Source organism: Bos javanicus, chromosome 2 (assembly GCF_032452875.1).
Source record: "Bos javanicus breed banteng chromosome 2, ARS-OSU_banteng_1.0, whole genome shotgun sequence".
NCBI lineage: Eukaryota > Metazoa > Chordata > Mammalia > Artiodactyla > Bovidae > Bos > Bos javanicus.
Genome location: NC_083869.1, coordinates 6,603,733 through 6,624,172, shown reverse-complemented (window position 1 = coordinate 6,624,172; position 20,440 = coordinate 6,603,733). Strand labels below are relative to the sequence as shown.

The following is a 20,440-nucleotide window of genomic DNA, read 5'->3' as shown; positions in this document are numbered from 1 at the left end:
GCTGTTTCCCCGAGGGCGTCACTCAGAATAAATACAATCGCAAAGGCTGTCTTTTCCCTAGATGCTCTGCGTGCGCTCAAGCAATTCTCCCAGACCTGTAGGTGTAGTCTGCAAGGTCACACGGCTACTGACTGATACAGCGGAGACAGATTCGACTACGAGAGCACAGATTCGACTACGTAGCATTTAGTTCTGAACACTACGTACGCTACAGTAAAAGAAAAAAAAAATTTTTGCCTTAGGCTGGAATTTGGACGCCACTGTGAGAAAAGTATGGTCTTTGCTTACTCTGGAGGCAGTCTTCACCATAGTATGTACTCCTATTCTTTAACCTCCTTCAGTCTTTTTTTGTTTTTATTCGTGAGTGAACTTATTACCATTTGAATAGCTTTGTCCGAATCTATTCTTTCTTCTTCCCCGCAAGGCGTTAAGATCTTACCGCAAGGTCTTTATAAATTCCAGGCTGGACAAGGCTGGCTCATGTTTATGCCTTTCTTGGTGTGAAGGTCTTGGTATGAGGTAGGGAAAGTCACAGCTATGGTCTAGTGCCAGATATGTAATTCATAATCACCAGGTATGAAATTTATTATTATCAGCACTACTAAGAATTTTTAAGGTAGAACTTAATGTTTATCAAAAATTTCATTTATGTATGAAATAATGCACATAATTAACAATAAAGTGGAGTTTACTGTGCGCTAGGCACTGTTGCAGATTTAATCTTCGTAACAACCCCATGAGGTAGTTACTGCCCTCATTTTACATATGAGACAACTGGACAACAGAGTTTGGGTTATTTGCAGGTTACACAGCTAGTAAATGCAGAACTAGGATTAGAAGTCAGGCCAGCTGCCCTGGAGTCTGTTCTCTTAACTGATAGAATATTAAATAGCTCATATTTTCCCTAAGATGTGTTGTTGACCCAAAAAGAGGAAAAAAGAAAAATTAAGACCTAAAGGTTAAGAATAATTAGTCATCCTGATTGCATATGATAGGCCAGGAATTACTTGCTCTTATACACTGGGATCTATTCTGAACATAAAATCGTTCACATCTGGTATTGTTTTTCTTGCAGCTTGAATTACATTATCCCAATGCTCTCCTGTGTTGTCAGAATTATCCCTGCTGTGTTTGGTTGTATCAATAGATACCTTATTTGGGCACTCCTTATCTGGGTACCCTTGGCTGCTGTCGAGTCTGAATGCTGCATTAGGTGAAAGAGCAGAACTTAAGGATGTTAGGAAGGAATTTGGGGCTTCCCTGGTGGCTCAGTGGCTCCTCATCTCAATGCAAGAGATGCAGGTTCAATCCCTGGGTTGGGAAGATACCCTGGAGAAGGAAATGGCTATCCACTCCAGTATTGTCTAGAAAACCCCATGGAGGAGCCTGGTAGGTCGCAGAGTTGGACATGACTTAGAGACTGAACAACAGGAACGATATGGGTAGTGGAAAGAATGGCACTTACACCAGTCCTAGATATTTGGCAAGGGAAGGTATAATTCTTCCACATTCTTTATTATACTGGAGAAGTTATTGGGGGAAAGATGTATGCTCTCTGGGGCTTGTCTGGGCTTTTATGCAGATCACATCATATGGTTTGAATGCCACTCTCATGGGCATTCTCAAGAAAACACGGCCTAACTACTGTTAACTGCAACATGAATTGAGAGTTTGGAATTATAAGTATGTTCACATTCTCTGCTATTGCTTAGCTTTCCACTTGTAAACTTTAGAGGAAAACTTTATATAGAAGAATCTTTATCCTAATTATGTCATAACTAAATTGGATTTTCACATATCACATCTTTATTGGATTCTTTCCTTTTTCTAGGCAGTTTACTAGTTGTTAGGGATAAAAGATAAAATATCCATTTTCTATTTTCAAGGAATGGAGTCTAATAATGTGTGCATGCTCAGTTGTGTCCATCTCTGAGACCCATGGACTGTAGCCTGCAAGGCCTCCTCTGTCCATGGAATTTTCCAGGTGAGAATACTGGAGTGGGTTGCCTTTTCGTACTCTAGCACATCTTCCAACCCAGGGATTGAACTGGCATCTCCTGCATTGGCAGGTAGATTCTTTACCACTGAGCTACCAGGGAAGCCCCATGAGTCTGATAATAGGCAATTACAATTCAGCATTATGGAAAATGTGCATTAAGAGAGGAGTCACTTGGGGAAGGGGACAGCTTGCCACAGATTTATCCACAGTTTAGCAGGACCATAGTGTGCTTACTGGGTTTCAACATCTGATTTTCTTTTAGGGTTGAAATCAGTTTATCAGGTCTAGAAGTGATTGGACTCTGGAGTGCTGAGTCACAATTTGCTAATAAACTGCTATGTAAAAACCATAGTACTAATGTATTAAGAGAAATGATGAAGGGTCTAGGATAGTTGAGCCTGCTGATCCTCACCTTTTCTGTGTTGATCAAATTACAATGAAAGCCAGATCCAAATTATAACCAGATTGTTTGGCATAATGGAATGGAAGCAATAGAAATGAGTTTGGTGCTTTTAATGGCTAATATTTCAGGCTTGATGCACCCCTTTCCACTTGAGTCACAGAGCTGTCTTGTTTTTCATAGGTTGAATTGTGCTAAAAAAAAAAAAGTCATTTGCCTTTCTCTTAAGTTTCTTTGCTAACAAATATCTTTTTTGATGTGGAACATTCTTTCATCACAGCTTTCCTGGTGGCTCAGACAGGAGACATAAGAGACACAGGTTCCATCTCTGGGTTCGGAAGATTCCCTGGAGAAGGGCATGGCTACCCACTCCAGTATTCTTGCCTGGAGAAACCCATGGACTGAGGAGCCTGGCAGGCTGTAGGAGGTCTGCAGCGAAGAGTCAGACACAATTGAGCAACTAACACTTAACTTTACGTTCTTTAATTAATGGTAATACCATTCATCAGGCAGGTCTCATCTTTGGAACATGTTTTATTTCATTTGCTGAACCATGATGCTTGTATCACAAATTTACTGTTTTTTAAAAAAATCATGTTAAATGTTAGGGAAATCACCATTTTAACCATTTTTAGGTGTACAGTTCAGTGGCATTAAATACATTCACATCGTTGTGCAACCATCGCTACCATCCATCTCCAAAATTCATCTTCCCCAGCTGAAACTATCCATTAAACACTTAATTCCTCATTTCCTTTTCTTCCTATCCCCTGGCGACCACCATTCTTTCTGTCTTTATGACTTTGACCACTCTAGGTACCTCATACTCTAGGTGACACAGTACTTGTCCTTCTGTAACTGGCTTATTTTACTTAGCATTAATGTCGTTTCATCCAGTGTTGTAGCATATGTGAGAATTTCCTTTTAAAGCTCAATAATATTCCATTGTGTATATAAACCGTTTTCTTGACACATTCATCTGTCAATGGACAGACACTTTAGCTACTTACACCTTGTGACTTGTGAATAGTGCTCCTATAAACATGAGTTGTACAACTATCTTTTCACATCTCTGCTTTCACTTCTTTGGAGTATATACCCCAAAGTGGAATTGCTGGATCATATGGTAATTGTTTAACTTTTTGAGAAACTAACATACTCAGATGATCTTATTTTTCAAGTGTGTGGAGTCTGTTTTTGGTAGTAGATGGAGAGGGTGAATCTCTTTGTTGCTCCCCTAAACTCCCTGGGACCATTAAGTGCCATGATAGAAGCACGAGTTTGGTAACTCCAAGGAGGGACACATTTCAAAGCAGGATCACTGTATCAGGTTTTCATGTAGTAGCTGGTATACTGGTATTTTCCTGGGCAATAGCCAATGAATCATCTGGCTCTTCTGTTCTCATTTAGAAAACTATAAAATGAATAAAATGATGCATGCTTATCTTCTTTATAATATGGTCAAAGTAACACATATTTTCCAAAATCTGTAACTTTTTAAAAAAGTGTCAAAAAGTCTGTAACTACCTGATGTGAAATACCAACTCACTGGAAAAGACCACGATGCTGGCAAAGATTGAGGGTAAGAGAAGGGAGTGGCAGAGGATGAGATGGTTGGATGTCATCACCAACTCAGTGGACATGAGTGTGAGCAAACTCTGCAGATAGTGAAGGACAGGGAAGCCTGGAGTGCTGCAGTTCATGCGGTCACAGAGTTGGACAAGACTAAGTGACTGAACAACATAATTGGAAATTCAGAAAATTTATATATTGTAAAACTCCTTTCATATTGTAAAGAGTTTATTCTAAGCATTAATGATGTTCTTTCAATTCTTGAATTTGAGAATTATTTTTATTCATGTAATTATGCAGTTAAAGGTCACAGTAACAAAACTAGCTTATGTGCTAATTTGAGATTACATAGATCTTTAGAGCTACAGGTTGAGTCACTTTCATAAGCATTAGTTGTTTTATTAAAGGCTTGAATGAGTCAAAAAATAGAATAATTATACTATTCTGAACATAAAATACAAATATATTATTAGCTATTTTAAATTATGAAATATTTTAATTATGAAAGTGTCAAAAATAATATAATCAACTTCTGTGAACCAAACACCCAATTTAAGAGCTAAAGTGTCACCCTTCAGTTAAGCTGTGTACTGTATACCCCAATATTCAGTATTCTAAGTTTGATGTTTATAATTCTTATGTATTCATTCACTTGTAGCTAGACAAAAACTTTAAAAAAGTATTTATTTTTGGCTGTGCTGGTCTCCGTTGCTGCACGGGCTTTTCCTAGTTGTGGTGCACAGACTTCTCATTGCGATGGCTTTTCTTGTTGTGGAGCAAGTTTAGTTGCTCGGTCGCATGTAGGATCTTACCAGATCAAGGATCGAACCTGTGTCTTCTGCATTGGCAGGTGGATTCTTTACCAACGAGTCACCAGGGAAGCCCTAAACAATAACTTTTAAACTCCCCATAACAAACTATCTGCTGAATCATTTTTAACTGGAACTATAATTATGGAGTAAAATAAAAATCTGAGACATCTCACTACTTTTTGACATCAAGCAAAATGAAGGTGTTTATCCTTGCTATGCTCTTACCTACTTCTCGGCCCAGTGCTATTCAAAAATTACTATTTTTTTTTTTAACCTAGACCTATCTTCCTAGTACTGAACTTGTTTACACTTCCAACATCAATATGTAATATCCATGTAACTGTTTTGGGAATTACACTTTTCTGTCCTGTTAGAAAGAATATTAAACTGCATTGGTCTATACTGGGTTCCTGCATTTGTCTTTTGCATGAGGATATTTTGGAGTCATATTTACTAGTGATATATATTAATAAAGGGCTTCCCTGGTGGTTCAGTGGTAAAGACCTGCCTGCCAATGCAGGAGACACAGGTTTGATCCCTGGGTCAGGAAGATTCCCTGGAGGAGGAAAGGGCAACCCACTCCAGTATTCTTGCTTGGGAAATTCCATGGACAGAGGAGCCTGTCAGGCTATAGTCCACGGGGCTGCAAAGAGTAGGACATGACTGAGCGTGCGCATGCACACACACAGATTAATACAGGAGACATGAAAAATACATTGCATGAGAAGATTCAACATCAGCTAGACAAGATGAATCAACAGGTTAAAATCCAATAACATGGGGATCTACAGGAATATAGATAAATCCATTAAGTAAGTACATGAAGGGAAAACCATCACTGAACAGCACTGCATGTTGGGACTGGAGATTTTAGTGACCGTAAAGTGAATCAGTGATATGTGGCTCTCAAAACAGCTAAAATAATATGCTTCATTAAAAATAAAAAGTATCCAAAAAAAATAAAAAATAAAAAAGTATCCAGAGCAAGGGAAGTGGTACTGTTGGAGTGACATCATATCTGTAGTTACCTTAGTGTGATATATAATAAACTGCAACTTAGAGCAGAATTATCAGGACAGTGGGAGAAATTTGAAACCGTATCATAATGGACAATGGTGAGAGCTCTGGTAGTATTTATTCAGTGCTGTTGATAACAGTTTAAAAGTTAAATAGCTGAAAAGTTATGTAGAATAAGCATTAAATTTTGGCTAAAACAGGTTATAAATTCCATTACAAAAATGCAGCCTTGTATTTTTGTAAGTCCTCCTTTATTAGTGCTAACACAGGACTGAACAGAGGCGTGGTGGGGTTCAATTACATAGCCTCTAAGGTCTTTTCCAACTCTTGGCATCATATAGTTTTATAAGGCTAATTCATACAGATATTAGTTAAGGAGACAGCTATGCCCCTCAAGATCTTTCTAGTTTAACAGACTATAGTGACATAAACCTAACAAATACCATTCTATGCTTAAAAACAAAAATGAAAAATGGGGCAAGTGAAAAGAATACAGGGGTTAACTTTGGACGTTCCAGTGGGAACTCCCATTGGTCAAAGCTGGAGGACAATTTGAGCAACAAATTAATAGTGTTATAATGGATTATAAACAAAGAATAAAACATCCATGAGCTCATAATATAAATGACTGAATAAATGGGAGAGAAGGGAAAAATCTTCCTTACAAAAGAATTCCAGTAAATACATGTAGAAGGAATGAGGGAAATAAAACACCACCATTGGAACTCCAAAGTAATAACTGATGCAGTAAAGAGTCACCAATGCATGCTAAAATTAGTAGCATTTCTGAACTCAGACCTATTTAGAAATTGGTATTATGTGTCCTGACTTGAAATTAGGAGCAATTATAGCATAGCAATTGATTTTATTCCAAATAAGTCATTATAGATTTTGTTTAAAAAAGTTTTATCTTACACTAAACTGTACAAATTTGCGAAATTAGGAAGTTTTCTTATTTACCATTCAACCACTCACCTAGGTGTTAAGGCTAAAAAACTATGAGTTATTTTAGTTCCCTTCCCCCTACTTACTTTCACTGTATGAGTGTTTTGTGGATTTGTACTTGCAAAGTATATCCCGTATTTTACCACTTCTCACCACTGCATCAGCTAATTCCCTAGTCTGAGCTACCTCTTGCCTGTAGTAGCTTCTCAACTGTTCTTCCTGCTTCCCATTCCCTTATAGTTTATTTCCAGTATTAGCCAGTGAGCTTCGCAGACACACAAGCAAACCACCACAAAAACCCCAGATCCCTTTACTCTCCTGTGCAAAACGCTCTCATGGCTTTGTCAGGCTTAGAATAAAATTTGCTCTTTACCTTGGTCGACCCCTACCTACTTCTCTGAACTCATCTGCTACCATTCTTATCCTTGTTGCTTATTACTCCTTTCCAGGCACAGTGACTGTCCTTCAAACATACCACCTCCTTCCTGCCCCAGAGCCTTAGTACCTGCCATCACCAGTACTGGAAAGCCTCTTTCCCCAGATCTTTGTATTGCTTGCTCCTTTACATCAGGAAAGTCTCTGTCTAAGTGTCACATTAGTTAGGATCTTTATGGAAGACTTTTCTGAGGCAGGCTCCCCTGCCTTTTACTGGTTTATTCCTCCCCGCCCCCCCGCCCCATGACATTTATCACTATGTAAAATAATATGTATTTGTTTACTCATCTGTTCTCCAACTTGAATGTAAGCACATAGGGGAAAGGACCTGGTTTGTCTTGCTACAAACTGTACCCACAATACCTAAAATAATTCCTACAATGGAGTGGGCCTTCAAATATCTATTGAATAAATATCTTTTAACACACTGAAGGGCTAAAGTAGAGGAAAGAGCAGAAGGCCTGTATTAGAGGCAGAATTCTGTCTCTGAAGTCTGTGGAAAAAAATTTAAGCCTTTTGAGATAAACTTTAAAATGAAGAAAAATGAAAGAATACTTTTTAGCTGCCTTAATTTTACAAGGGCTTCCCTGGTGGCTCAGATGGTAAAGAATCTGCCTGCAATGTGGGATACCCAGGTTCAATCCCTGGATTGGGAACATTCCCTGGAGAAGGGAATGGCTACCCACTCCAGTATTCTTGCCTGGAGAATCCCATGGACAGAGGAACCTGATGGGCTATAGTCCATGGGGTTGCAAAAAGTCAGAGACCACTGAGCCACTAACACTTTGACTTTTGCAAATTCAGTTGCTTAAAACAAAAAATTTAAGCATAACTTAATGACTGAATTTAGAAAGCTTTTGCAATAACCTTACACCAAAGAAAAATTTTATTTAAGTATAGATTACTGGTTATTTAAAAATACAAACATACAAAGGCATTATCATACAACTGATTTCTAAACTCAATACTTTTAAAATACAAAACAATGATCATTACCCTAAGAGTCAGTTTGAAACAAACTGACTTTTGAGTTGGTTTTATAATTCTTTTTACTCACTCTTGCTTACAAACGTTACTAGGTTTTTCGGTTTCATTCCATATCAGAACTTTTTTCTGACATGTTTACTTCTCAAAGTAGTATATAGTTATTTCTTGGAATTAATGTTAGCAACTATAGAAAGCTTCTCTATGTGACAAAAATTCAATATGGTTGCTGCTTTGGAAATTTGAGTTATCTACACTAAGACTCACATATTGAAAGGTAAAATACGAATGGGTAAATGATGCGGGTTGAGAGCAGGAGGACTAAGAAAAGATGATGTTATCTTTTACTGCAGACCTGCTACAAGAAGACTCCGTTATTTACTTTGATACTATTACTAGAGAAGCAGTTTCTGCCAGGTCACAGGTGGGCTAGGTAGTTGTCCATTTTAATTTTCTTTACTAAAGAATGGCAGACGGCAAAAATTAAATTGCTCCACCAAATAAGCAGAGACTTTAAGTTACCATATACTTTAATTATGAAAAATAAATTATTTTCTTAATTGGTTTAGCAGCCTTGTATATGGAAAGGCAGCAAAACCCACTCTATTCCAAAATTAGAAGGCCAGCTCAGAGGCTGCTTCTAAGATGCCTGACTATCTTCTATCATCAATCAGTCATGAAAGTGGACTTTCATGAACTCAGTAATAAATGTAAAAATAAACTCATTTATCAAACAATGTGGAGCCTGCAAAACCAAAAAAGTTCATAAGGTAGGAATTGGTTTGTATAAAACAAATATATATATCCTCTTATATAACACAAGAGGAATATGTATGGTAATAAAAACAATTTATAATAAACTTGTAAAGAAATGATTCTGGTTTACATGTAAGTCGGCTTAAACTGACTATGACTGAATGATTGAAAATTTTCTTCTCCCAACATAATGCCCATTCATTATAAGCTAAGCCAGACTTAGTTTCTTATAAATCTCTACTTCTTGGATTTATCTACTACACTCTTACTTTACAGACATTTAACTTATAAGCTGGGCCTGCCCAGCCTGCCCATAAAGCCTCTCTTCAGAAAGATACCAGATGCATTAAACAGAGACATCTTCCTATAAGAATCTGCATTTCAAAACAGCCTATGAAGAACTAGCAACTGGCCTTCCAATGTAGCTACCTCTCATTTCACATTATGCAGTTTACTAACCACTCCTTCCTTACAGAAAACTCAGTAGCTGTAAAACTTCCTGTTCCATTTCAAAACATTTCAATACTTATTAATTCCAAAGATCCGAACACCATGTAGCTGTGGCATTTTGGGAATTAGCACACTCAGGAGAGAAGCTGTGTTTAGGATGAAGTGAGTTGTATCATACTTCGTATAGAAACTTGCCAGAAAATATCTGTAGAAACAAAAGTAAGAATATATATATATAAAATATCTAAAAGTGAAATTGCTTAGAAATCTTTAAATATTTAAAGGTGGGAAAAAGGCCACTGAAACATAAATACCTAAAAGCAGAACCATTTTTTTTGAGCACTAGAACAAGAGCAAACATTTTAGTTTGGGGGCCTAAATTAACTTTAATTGAGACTGAAACATTGGTTGAATAGAGGCATATATGCACATTTTGCATTTTTGCAATTGTGTAAAATGTATTTAATGGAAGACAGTTACTACTTAGCATCCTTTAAAGCAGAATGCTTTCAAACTAGGGTTCGTATGCTTCTTGAAACTTTAGGTATAGTTTTGTATTAATGTGTATATATCTAAAGAGAAAATCCAGATTCAGAGCATCCATCATATTCTCAAATGGTTTATTGTGACCCACCAAAAGGTTAAAAGCCACTGCTGTAAAGTTGTGAAAAACAGGGTGTTAGTGCATTAGTACAATTTGTAATAGCATCTGCGGAAGCAAACAAATACTTGATTGCCCTTTTGATGTTCTTTTTTCCATACTGTAGTTGAACAGGGATATAACCAGTATAATTGGCAACTTGAAAGATATTACTGTAAGATTCCAGCTGTTTTTCTATAATTGAACATCTGAGTGTATATATTCAGGATATCCAATATCTGAGAATTTGTTTTAAGAAGCCTAAGCCACCTTTAAGACTATAAATCATCAATTCAGAATACCCAAGTTTGACCCAAGGGTACATCAGGATGAAGACACATCAAGAAGCCACCAAAAGAGTATCCTAATATAAAGAGGATGTAAAGACTGTAAACAATAAAGCATTGTACTGTACTTGATACAGAAGGCTAACTAGTTATACTCAAGATTTTTAACTATACAGAAGCTAGGCACACATAAGCCCCATATTATTCAATGGTCAGCCGTATTATAATGCAATCTTCAGCATGTTATAGATGAGGATACTGAGACTTTCAAGAATATGGCTGAAAGTCAGATAGCTAGAGGGTAGTAGAGCTAAAATACAAATTTAGGGCTCTCTGAATAGCCATTATTCTTGTTATTGCATTGGACTTCCCTGGTGGCTCAGACGGTAAAGCATCTGCCTATTGTGCGAGAGAACCCGGTTCAATCCCTGGGTTGGGAAGATCTCCTGGAGAAGGAAATGGCAACCCACTCCAGCACTCTTGCCTGGAGAATCCCATGGACGGAGGAGCCTGGTAGGCTACAGTCCATGGGGTCACAAAGAGTCAGATACGACTGAGCAACTTCACTGTCACTTTGTTAGATCATACATATTTTTCTTTTGATATTATGTCAGGCTAAAATAATTAAAAACTTAAAAAATTTCCTCTTATGTGGAACGAAATCTACATAAGGAAAAAGAAATCTACCACTTTATGATTACTTCATTCTCTTCATTTGAAAATGCCTTCCCTATCTTAAACATCAATGTAACACCTAACCTACCTTAAGTGCCATTTTAAGGGATTCTAATGCCTCGACTCAATAGACATGAGTTTGAGTAAACTCCGGGAGATGGTGAGGGAGAAGCCTGATGTGCTGCGGTCATGGGGTTGTGAAGTGCTGGACGCAATTTGGCAACTGACCAACAACAACGCCTCTAAGAAGTCTTTCCAGTTACTGCAGACCACACTGATTCTATAATGGATATGTAATTATATATATTCTTTGTGACTGGGTGAGTGATTGGGATATATGTTAAATATCCATTGTATGAAAGCATCTGAGTGTAGAATTCAAAGCAGTCTATGCACTTATAAATTCTTTGCAGAAATAAAATAATAGAGAAATAATATAAAGTGGCATAAATTAAGGGATGTATAACTACTACTGCTGCTGCTAAGTCACTTCAGTTGTGTCCGACTCTGTGCGACCCAATGGACGGCAGCCCACCAGGCTCCCCTGTCCCTGGGATTCTCCAGGCAAGAACACTGGAGTGGATTGCCATTTCCTTCTCCAATGCATGAAAGTGAAAAGTGAAAGTGAAGTCGCTAAGTCGTGTCTGACTCTTTGCGACCCCATGGATTGCAGCCTATCAGGCTCCTCTGTCCGTGGGATTTTCCAGGCAAGAGTACTGGAGCAGGGTGCCATTGCCTTCTCCGATAACTACTACTACTACAGAAGTTCAAAGCAGAGCATTTCACTGAAGGTTGGTTGCTAAGGAAAAGACTTCACTGAGATGGTCACTATTTAAATCTTGAAAGAAAAACAAGACAGATAAATTAAGAAAGGAGAAAGCATTTCAGGTGGAAAAAATGACTTGAACTAAGGCATAGAAATAGGATTATACATAACATATTTAAGAAACGCTGCTTAGAAGAGTGGCTAGGTGGGAGTTGGGTTAAGGTAAAATATTCACATAAAGGAAAAATAAAGTAGGAACCATTTTGTGGAGGATCCTGAATATCAGATATTAGGAGGAAATCAGATACCAGATATAAGGTTAGATGCTTTACAGATAGATCTTATCTCATTCATTTTTTATATCATCGGATTTGAGTTAGGTACCATTGGCTAGAATTTTATTTATGAACAAACCAAGCAGGCTGAGTGACAGCTACATGATTCAACCCAGGTCTGTCCTATAATGAAAGCCTAACTTGTTTTCTCTAAACCATACTGTCTCTCCCAGGGAGTTTGAGCATTCAAATGCAGCAGGTAGTCAGTGAAATTCATCTGAAATCATCTAAATCTTTGTTGAGGGAGATTAATTTGATAGTGGACAACAGAACAAGATTATGTGTTTAGTTTTCTTGCAAGCAGCTTAAGAAAGTGAACTAGAATATATCTGACTTGTACATTCTAGAATGTCTTGGCATACTGAGGAACATGTAATGTTGTCTCCATATGTTTGACTGAAGTGAAAACTGGTTTTAACTGTTAAATTTTGCCTGTATTTTATATTCTCTATGAAGTAACAATTTATAAACAAAACAATCTGTTTCCACTTCAAATTTAATCTAATAAAAGAATGGCTTCATCTCATCAAGACCTCCTCATACCTAAAATTTCCACCACTTACAGAATTATTGGAGAAATTGTGAAAAACTTCCGTGAAGATGTAAACTGTACTCCATAGTCCAGTTGTTCCCAATGAGTTAGGAGCCTTGCTTTACCCTGGTCGGGAGTTTCAAAAGGTGTTCCTTTTACTGCATGCAAAAATACATACATCCCCTGAAAAACAAGCAAGGGGGTATATAGTTAATACCAAATACAAAATGAGTATTTGTCATTAAGCATTAAGATAGTTCCAGACTGTGTCAGACTCCATGATAAACTTAATAGCTCATGTTTTAAGATTTCATATTATTGTGAAAGATTGTGGCCAGTTTCTTCATAGTAAAACTAAACTTCTGTGGGCTTATATGGAAATATTATTTGGTGAAAACCACTATAAAATCCACCAAAAATAACCTGTTTTCATCTCTTATTAAACTGAAAATAAATGAAAAGTACCATTAGGGTAGCTTTGCATCATTACATTTAGATTTTCTAATACATTTCCTATTAGGAAATAGGATTACCTTATCTCCAGTGTGTAAGAAAGTTTAGAGTGTTATATTAGTAAGTCTGATGATATTTATGTAATGATAAAAACATATAAATTGGCAAATATTATAATCTGTATAGGGGAAAATTGTTTGAAAATATTTAACATTAGTCTTTGTCTCAATAGTTCTTTGTCAAGATGTCTGAACAAAGATGGTTTGATGTACTAGGTATAATGTTTAACACAATCTGCTTTTAAAATCACCACTGTAAGTCAATAGTGTGTTTTTAGAAGGTAGTTTTTAAAAATAAAAGTAAAAAAAATTACTAAGAGCCATTCTGGCCAGTGATACGTTTAAGTATCTAATTTTGTGGTTAATTAGGAAAAAAAACAATGTATGCTAGATTTGGTTTCCTGGAGATAACCACTTAGATTTATAGGTAACAGGATTACCATCTAAGGCACTGTAAACAGAATAAAGCATATATATTATTGTGGAACAGTTTTACCCAATGAAGTTTTACCCCATGATGTGATATTTTTTTTTTAACTTCAACTTTTAATAAATATATGGAAAAAATAGAAAACTTAGTGATTTGAAATTTTACGTTATAGCTTAAGACAGCCCTTCTTTAAAGCTTAGTCTACCTACTTCCTAGTTATTCCATTAGGCAGTTTAAAAGTTGTTTACCTGAAATAACACATAAGCAACAGAAGCATGGATTCATGTTCAACTGGATGTAAATCTACAAATGTTTAATAAGTGGCTAAGCAGAATACATCATGAGAAACGCTGAGCTGGAAGAAACACGAGCTGGAATCAAGATTGCTGGGAGAAATATCAATAACCTTAGATATGCAGATGACACCACCCTTATGGCAGAAAGTGAAGAGGAACTAAAAACCCTCTTGATGAAAGTGAAAGTAGAGAGTGAAAAAGTTGGCTTAAAGCTCAACATTCAGAAAATGAAGATCATGGCATCTGGTCCCATCATGGGAAATAGATGGGGAAACAATGGAAACAGTGTCAGACTTTATTTTTGGGGGGTCTAAAATCACTGCAGATGGTGATTGCAGCCATTAAAAGATACTTACTCCTTGGAAGGAAAGTTATGACCAACCTAGATAGCATATTAAAAAGCAGAGACATTACTTTGCCAACAAAGGTCCGTCTAGTCAAGGCTATGGTTTTTCCAGTAGTCATGTATGGATGTGAGAGTTGGACTGTGAAGAAAGCTGAGCACTGAAGAATTGATGCTTTTGAACTGTGGTGTTAGAGAAGACTCTTGAGAGTCCCTTGGACTTCAAGGAGATCCAACCAGTCCATTTTAAAGGAGATCAGTCCTGGGTGTTCTTTGGAAGGAATGATGCTAAAGCTGAAACTGTAGCACTTTGGCCACCTCATGCGAAGAGCTGACTCACTGGAAAAGACTCTGATGCTGGGAGGGATTGGGGGCAGGAGGACAGGAGGAAAAGGGGACGACAGAGGATGAGATGGCTGGATGGCTCACTGACTCGATGGATGTGAGTTTGAGTGAACTCCGGGAGTTGGTGATGGACAGGGAGGGCTGATGTGCTGCAATTCACGGGGTCGCAAAAAGTTGGACGCAACTGAGCAACTGAACTGAATATGTACAGAACACAGGACCTGTATACATATATGAAACTTGAACAAGACATGTGCAACCCCTTGAGAAAGTTCAATCTTCTGAGATATAAGGAAAAGATATGCATAAACAACTACAATGTAGGACAGAAATTTCTGTCAAAGGTATAATGAAATACAGGAAATGCAAAGCAAAAGGCTTGATGGTACCTTGTCAACTACCTTATTCTTGAAGGTTCAGCTCAATGATAATTCCTTAGTGAAGCGCTTCACATTAGCATTAATTAACCTCTTCCCTATGTGCATATATGGAATTTTATTGAAAATAGTTAAAAAAAGAAAAGAAAATAGTTTTATTATAGCACAATACATTGTATTGAAGTTATTTATATAATGTTTGTTTTCCCATTAGCCTGAATACCCCAGGAACAGGGACTCATACAAAGCAACTATTAGATACTAAGCCAAGATGACATTAAACCAAGGAATGTTTATTCTGTAAGCACAAGGAAATCACTTTCACATTGGTTTTAAAAGAGTATAAAACGGGAATTCTGTGCTTTCAAATTCTCAGGGGAATGTGACCCCCAAAAGTTAAAAATCTCTGCTTTAGACCATATATGTATTAGACGTTATTGAAGAGAAAAAATAATTCTATCATTATGTCCTTCAAACCACATGCACTCACCAGGGTCTAGAAGATAATTCAAAGCTTATTTTATGTATTCTTTTTAATGAAAAAAATCTTATCTAACCATTTATCTTTTACTCCATTATTTTTATTAAGTTTTTCTATAAAATTTTAGTGATGATTTATGCCCACATTAAAAGAATTAGGGAAATAAGTATGTAGCTCATGATTAGCCCTTAACAAATATTTACTGACTCAAAGTGAAGAGTTTTCTTTCATTTTAAAAGCCAGGGTAAGAACTTTGTGAAGTATTAAAACTTGTAAGACTGAACTGTAGCTCTGAGTAAAACAACTGCTCTAGGTTTCTAGTATATAGTTTATAAAGACAGAGGCCATGTTTTTTCTAACCATGGATAACAATTAGGTCTACTTTTCCATATTAAAAAGCGTGCAGTACATATTTCACACTTTTAATTGGTTTAATGTAGGTTAACATCAAAAGAAATTTACATTTGGCATCATGTAATTGCTACATTTATGGCTGGTTAGTCAGGTTTTTAGTATAGAGGACTAAGAAGTTGAAGTTTACTTCCCTACACGTTCTCAATTACTCGTCCTTTGTCCATGGCCATATACTGTGTCTCAGTCTCAGTCAACTAACTTGCAAACATGAAGTGGGCAGATGACTTCTAAAGTTCATTTAATGCATGTGCCACTGGAGAAGGGAAAATTATGTGAGAACATACATAATTTATTCAGCAACATTTAAATAGGTCTTTAGAGATATAAAAGTTAAAAAATAGAAAAGAGATAAATTGCTAATTATAAAAGTATGATAAACACATGACAAAAGAATGCAGCATGGGAATTTTGTAGCTTCCTAGAAAGGGTGATACTTGAGAAGTTTCCCTGGACAAGCAGGAATCACCCAGGCAGAGCAGGAAGGAGGGAGGGGTATTAAAATAGTGGAAGAAGAGCCTAAGTCAAAGCAGAAAGGTGAGAGATGATTTTCATTATTGTGAGACCATAGTTGTGTTTGGAGATGTGTTAATATTGGGTCTCTTTCTTGCCTCTGTACTATTTTCAACTAGTTTTGTATGTCACACAAAGAACTTGGCATTTTACTATGAATGCAATAGAATCATTGAAAGACTTAAAGAGTGTGTTTTGAACAAACATGAATTTTAAAAATATCACTCTGCCAAACTTGAATGAAGGAAAGTAGAGTAGAGGAGCATCAAGGAGACCAAGTAGGAGTAATCTACTTGAGCGTAAAAAAGGGCATGAATTACAGCAGTGTCAGTAAGGATCAAGCTGAAGACAGTAAAACAGGACACGGCTTTGACTAAATGGCTGTGGAATATAAAGAAAAAAGTTACCCTAAGACTAGTGTGACCATATGTACTAGTTTGCATGGGTAGTCCTGATTTATACTTATTCTCTTAAGGTTGTTATTACTAGAGCTCTCTTTTACCCTCAAAACAGTCTTGGTTTGGATGATATATTATATTTATTAATCACTTTACCTTGACATTCAGCTATGTGGCTTGGCTTGCTGTGGAGATAGTGGTGCCTTTAGATTAGGAACAAAGTCCAGGAACAGATTGTGATGGGTGGCAAGGAATATATCAGGAGTGAGTGTAATTTATACTTGTTTGGTTTTAAGGTGCAAGGTGATCTGGCAGTATTAACATGGTCATCATCATTTAACAGGTAGAAACTGAAAATACAGATAGATGAAGTAACCTAGGTAGAATACATATCATAAGAAGGGATAAAGAAGAAAACCTTGGTAATAGCAATACTTGAGAGCAAAAGAGAAGACTGTAAGAGGAAGTAGTAAAGATCCAAAATATATCCAGGAAAAAGCAGTCCCAAGGAAGCCAAAGGAAAAGGGATATGATTAGCATCAAATATTTCAGAGATCACTATTTAAAAATAGGGTTAAACATTCCTTTCAAAGTCTATCATATAAAATAAACTAATTGGACATTCATTTATTTCTACCACATCATCTTTGTCCTTCTCCAGTCAACTTCAAGGCTTCCCAGGTGGGTCAGTGGTAAAGAATCCACCTGCCAATGCAGGAGATGCAGGTTCCATCCCTGGATCAGGAAGATCCCCTTGAGGAGGAAATGGCAACCCACTCCAGTGTTCTTGCCTGGAAAATCCCATGGACAGAGGAGCCTGGTAGGCTACAGACCACCAAGTCACAAGAACTGGACATGAATGAGCACGCACAGCCAATTTCATATACTTTCCAGAAGACTTAAAATAAATCATATTAATTTAAAAAAAATCTATTTATCCTACACTTTTCTGTTTTAATGTTCTAAGTTTCTCATTTTGGATATATCTTTAAACAAATACAGAGTTAATCTGGATTCAATTAAAAGTCTCAAATAACTAGATTTCTCCCCTTTCATTCTACATTAATAGTTTGTTAAAGACAAAAAAAGTCACCATCAGGTTTTTTGTTTATTTAAATAGGCAATTTCCAGAGTATTTGGTCTAACCTCTGGTACTTTGTAGAGCTATCACATAATAACAAAAGAGCAATAGTTAACAGAAGAAGGTAAGGCATCATAAGTTTTTGAATCATTTAAGACAGATTAAACTCAAAATTTCTACACTGAAACAGAAAAGTATATTTATACAATTTAGAAAGACTTAACCAGGATTTAAGCCAAAGATGTTCATTAGATTCTAGTTAACCAAAAAACATAATTACTTCTGATGCATTCTGGTTAATCAATATATTATAGTAGTCTGAGTTAAAGCATCTTGTAATTTTTGCTAAAATTACTTTTTTCAGATTCTATAAAACCAATAGGAAGAAAAAAAAAAGGTCTTACTTATAAAAAGGGTCCAATGTTTAAATATAAAGTGATAGAAAAATATAATCTTATTCGAGATAAGAATTCTTCAAAACTGTCAGAGATACAAAAAAATCACTGAACTATACACTTTAACTGGGTGAATTTTATATAACTCAAATTGTTTAAAAACTAAGTCATGTGTTTTTCTTTTTATATAAAACTTTAAGCTTCTTAAAAAGTTGTTTAAATACACCATCTTAACCATTGTTAAGTGTACAGTTCTACGGTATTAAGTACATTCACAATGTTATGCAACCATTACAATCATCCATCTCCAGAACTTTTCATCTTACAAAACATTACCCATTGAACAGTAACTCCCCATTTTTTCCTCGCCCAGTCTCTGAAAAATCATTAAACCTTAAGGTTTTAAGTGTTTAGTATAAGGTGAAATTCTTACCAGATTATGTATAACATTTGTTAAGGTCCAAGCAACAGGAACACTGAAGAAGGGAATACTGAGTAAAACAATGTGAAGCAAGCCAACTCCCAATGCATATGTCAGCCACATACCACGGCTGTTCATTACACGGGTATTTGGATTCACCTCGCTGTGGGCAACGCCAACATTCATGTTTGCGCTGTAGAAAAGCAATAAAATGAATCAACACTGATGTAACTGGAAACCCAAATATTCCTAATTCTGACATGACAAAATAAGTGTGCTACTGGGATTACTGCCCCCCCCCCGACCCCCGCCACCTCATCGCTCTGAAATCGAACAGACCCTCCAATATATGCTACTTCCATATGCCCAGGAGGTCAATAGTTCTTCTTCACATCCGACTCTAAGGTAAGACAGACAAGACTTATTTTTATGCTTCTTGTTGAAAATAAACAGTTAAAATTCCTTTCCTAAAGCTTGTCTTCAAGCATGTTGGTTTTACTAAATGAAACAATGGGCAGGAAAACTCAGAGAGAAAACCTACATTTTCTTATATCATGAGAGCAAAGTGAAAACTCAGTAAGTAAGTTTACCAACAGAATAAACTAATATACAAAAAAACAAAGTTAACCTAAACCAGTCTGTTTTCAAATCACTCCTTCAGGAACACCGAAAATGAGAGGAACATAAAGAGGTGGAAATTTACATGGTCAAAGGATAAGGTTTCTTTCTCAATCTTGTGATACAATTAAGGTTAAAACAAGGAGTCTTTCTTCTGCACATTGTAATTCTAGTCACCGTCCCTAAAATACTGGTTTTTTCTCTTTCCTTCCTCCCTCTCCCCTTTTTTTCTGAGATTGGGGGGGGGGGGCGTGCTACAGTGTATTGGGAACAGCTGAATTAAAAATACGCAAACCCTTTCCATTACAGAGTTAGCACTGAGAGAGGAATTTCTCCTAACTCCATCCAACAAGTATTTCCAGAGTACAATGGCCCTCTCCCTCCAAAAACCTATAGGCTTACGGTGATGAAAGTTACACTAAAATCAAGTCAGTCTCAAAATTAAACGTGTGAATGTCTTCCAGTCTAAATATCCACCGTACATAATATATAATTTTTATACGCCATAAATTGTACTTCGAACGTGCCACCACACAGGGTGCTTTTCCCACTTTCGACAGATATTTTTTAATGCTCGAAAGACCTTAAAAATCTACATCTGAGGCGGAAGGCAAAGACTGATCCTACCACAGGACGGAAAACCTTTCCAGGGAGTCTGCCGCGCCACTTAAGGACTGGCAAACAATGACTTCACAGAGCAAAGAACCCTCTCGGCGCTGCCCTCGCGGATGCAGGGAACCCAGCGACCACTCGCTACACAGCCAAGGGCAGGCAGCCTTCCCCAGCGGCCGGAGCTCCCGGGTAGTGGAAGCTCAGCAAAAGCCGCTGTGCTATCGACAAACCGCCCCGACTCCCGACTCTTTCTTCTCGGAGCTGCACATCCCGTCAGGGGCGGGACGCGACGACGAGGATTTGGGGAGCAAGTCGTGGGGGCCACTTGGCCCGCATCGCCAGACAGGGCGCCACGGATGAAGCCAAACTCCACCTTTCCCCTCAAGCCGAGGGCCTGCTAGCAGCTCCCCACGGCACAGGCAGCATCACAGCCCCTGCGGCCGTTTGTGACCACTCACCCGCCGCCCCACTCCCGGCGGCCGGACAGAAGCAGTACCAGTGCCGCGGAGGCGAAGGCGGCGTCTCCTCAGGCCGGAGGCAAGTGGTCAGCCTCAGTGCCGCGCAGCGCGGCGCGGCTGGCGGAAGCGTTCCTTGCGGAAAGC

General features: G+C 37.5%; 1 protein-coding gene and 1 long non-coding RNA gene across 3 annotated transcripts; one reads left to right on the top strand and one right to left on the bottom strand.

The window, feature by feature from the left end:
- The first annotated feature begins 222 nt into the window (after positions 1-222).
- Positions 223-5,185, top strand: LOC133257322 (uncharacterized). Its single transcript, XR_009739500.1, has 2 exons — positions 223-310; positions 1,887-5,185. It is a non-coding gene; the product is annotated as an uncharacterized LOC133257322 (long non-coding RNA).
- Positions 5,186-8,043: 2,858 nt separating this feature from the next.
- Positions 8,044-20,421, bottom strand: ORMDL1 (ORMDL sphingolipid biosynthesis regulator 1). 2 transcript variants are annotated; one of them, XM_061433052.1, is made up of 4 exons: positions 20,335-20,421; positions 18,621-18,801; positions 12,637-12,788; positions 8,044-9,575 (listed from the first exon to the last, which is right to left on the bottom strand). In XM_061433052.1, exons 2-4 carry the CDS (start codon positions 18,792-18,794, stop codon positions 9,440-9,442), a joined length of 462 nt encoding a protein of 153 aa, XP_061289036.1. In that variant the 5' UTR covers positions 18,795-18,801; positions 20,335-20,421; the 3' UTR covers positions 8,044-9,439. The 2 variants fall into 2 exon arrangements, with proteins under 2 accessions (XP_061289036.1, XP_061289028.1); XM_061433044.1 differs by having other exon boundaries at positions 20,297-20,402.
- Positions 20,422-20,440: the final 19 nt, after the last annotated feature.

Coding starts and splice junctions, on each gene's coding strand:
- ORMDL1 (XM_061433052.1), bottom strand. CDS start 18,794: ATGAATGTTGGCGTTGCCCACAGCGAGGTGAATCCAAATACCCGTGTA. Junction 12,789..18,620: donor CAAATGTTATACATAATCTG/GTAAGAATTTCA, acceptor CTTGTTTTTCAG/GGGATGTATGTATTTTTGCA. Junction 9,576..12,636: donor ACAATTTCTCCAATAATTCT/GTAAGTGGTGGA, acceptor TTGTTTCTACAG/ATATTTTCTGGCAAGTTTCT.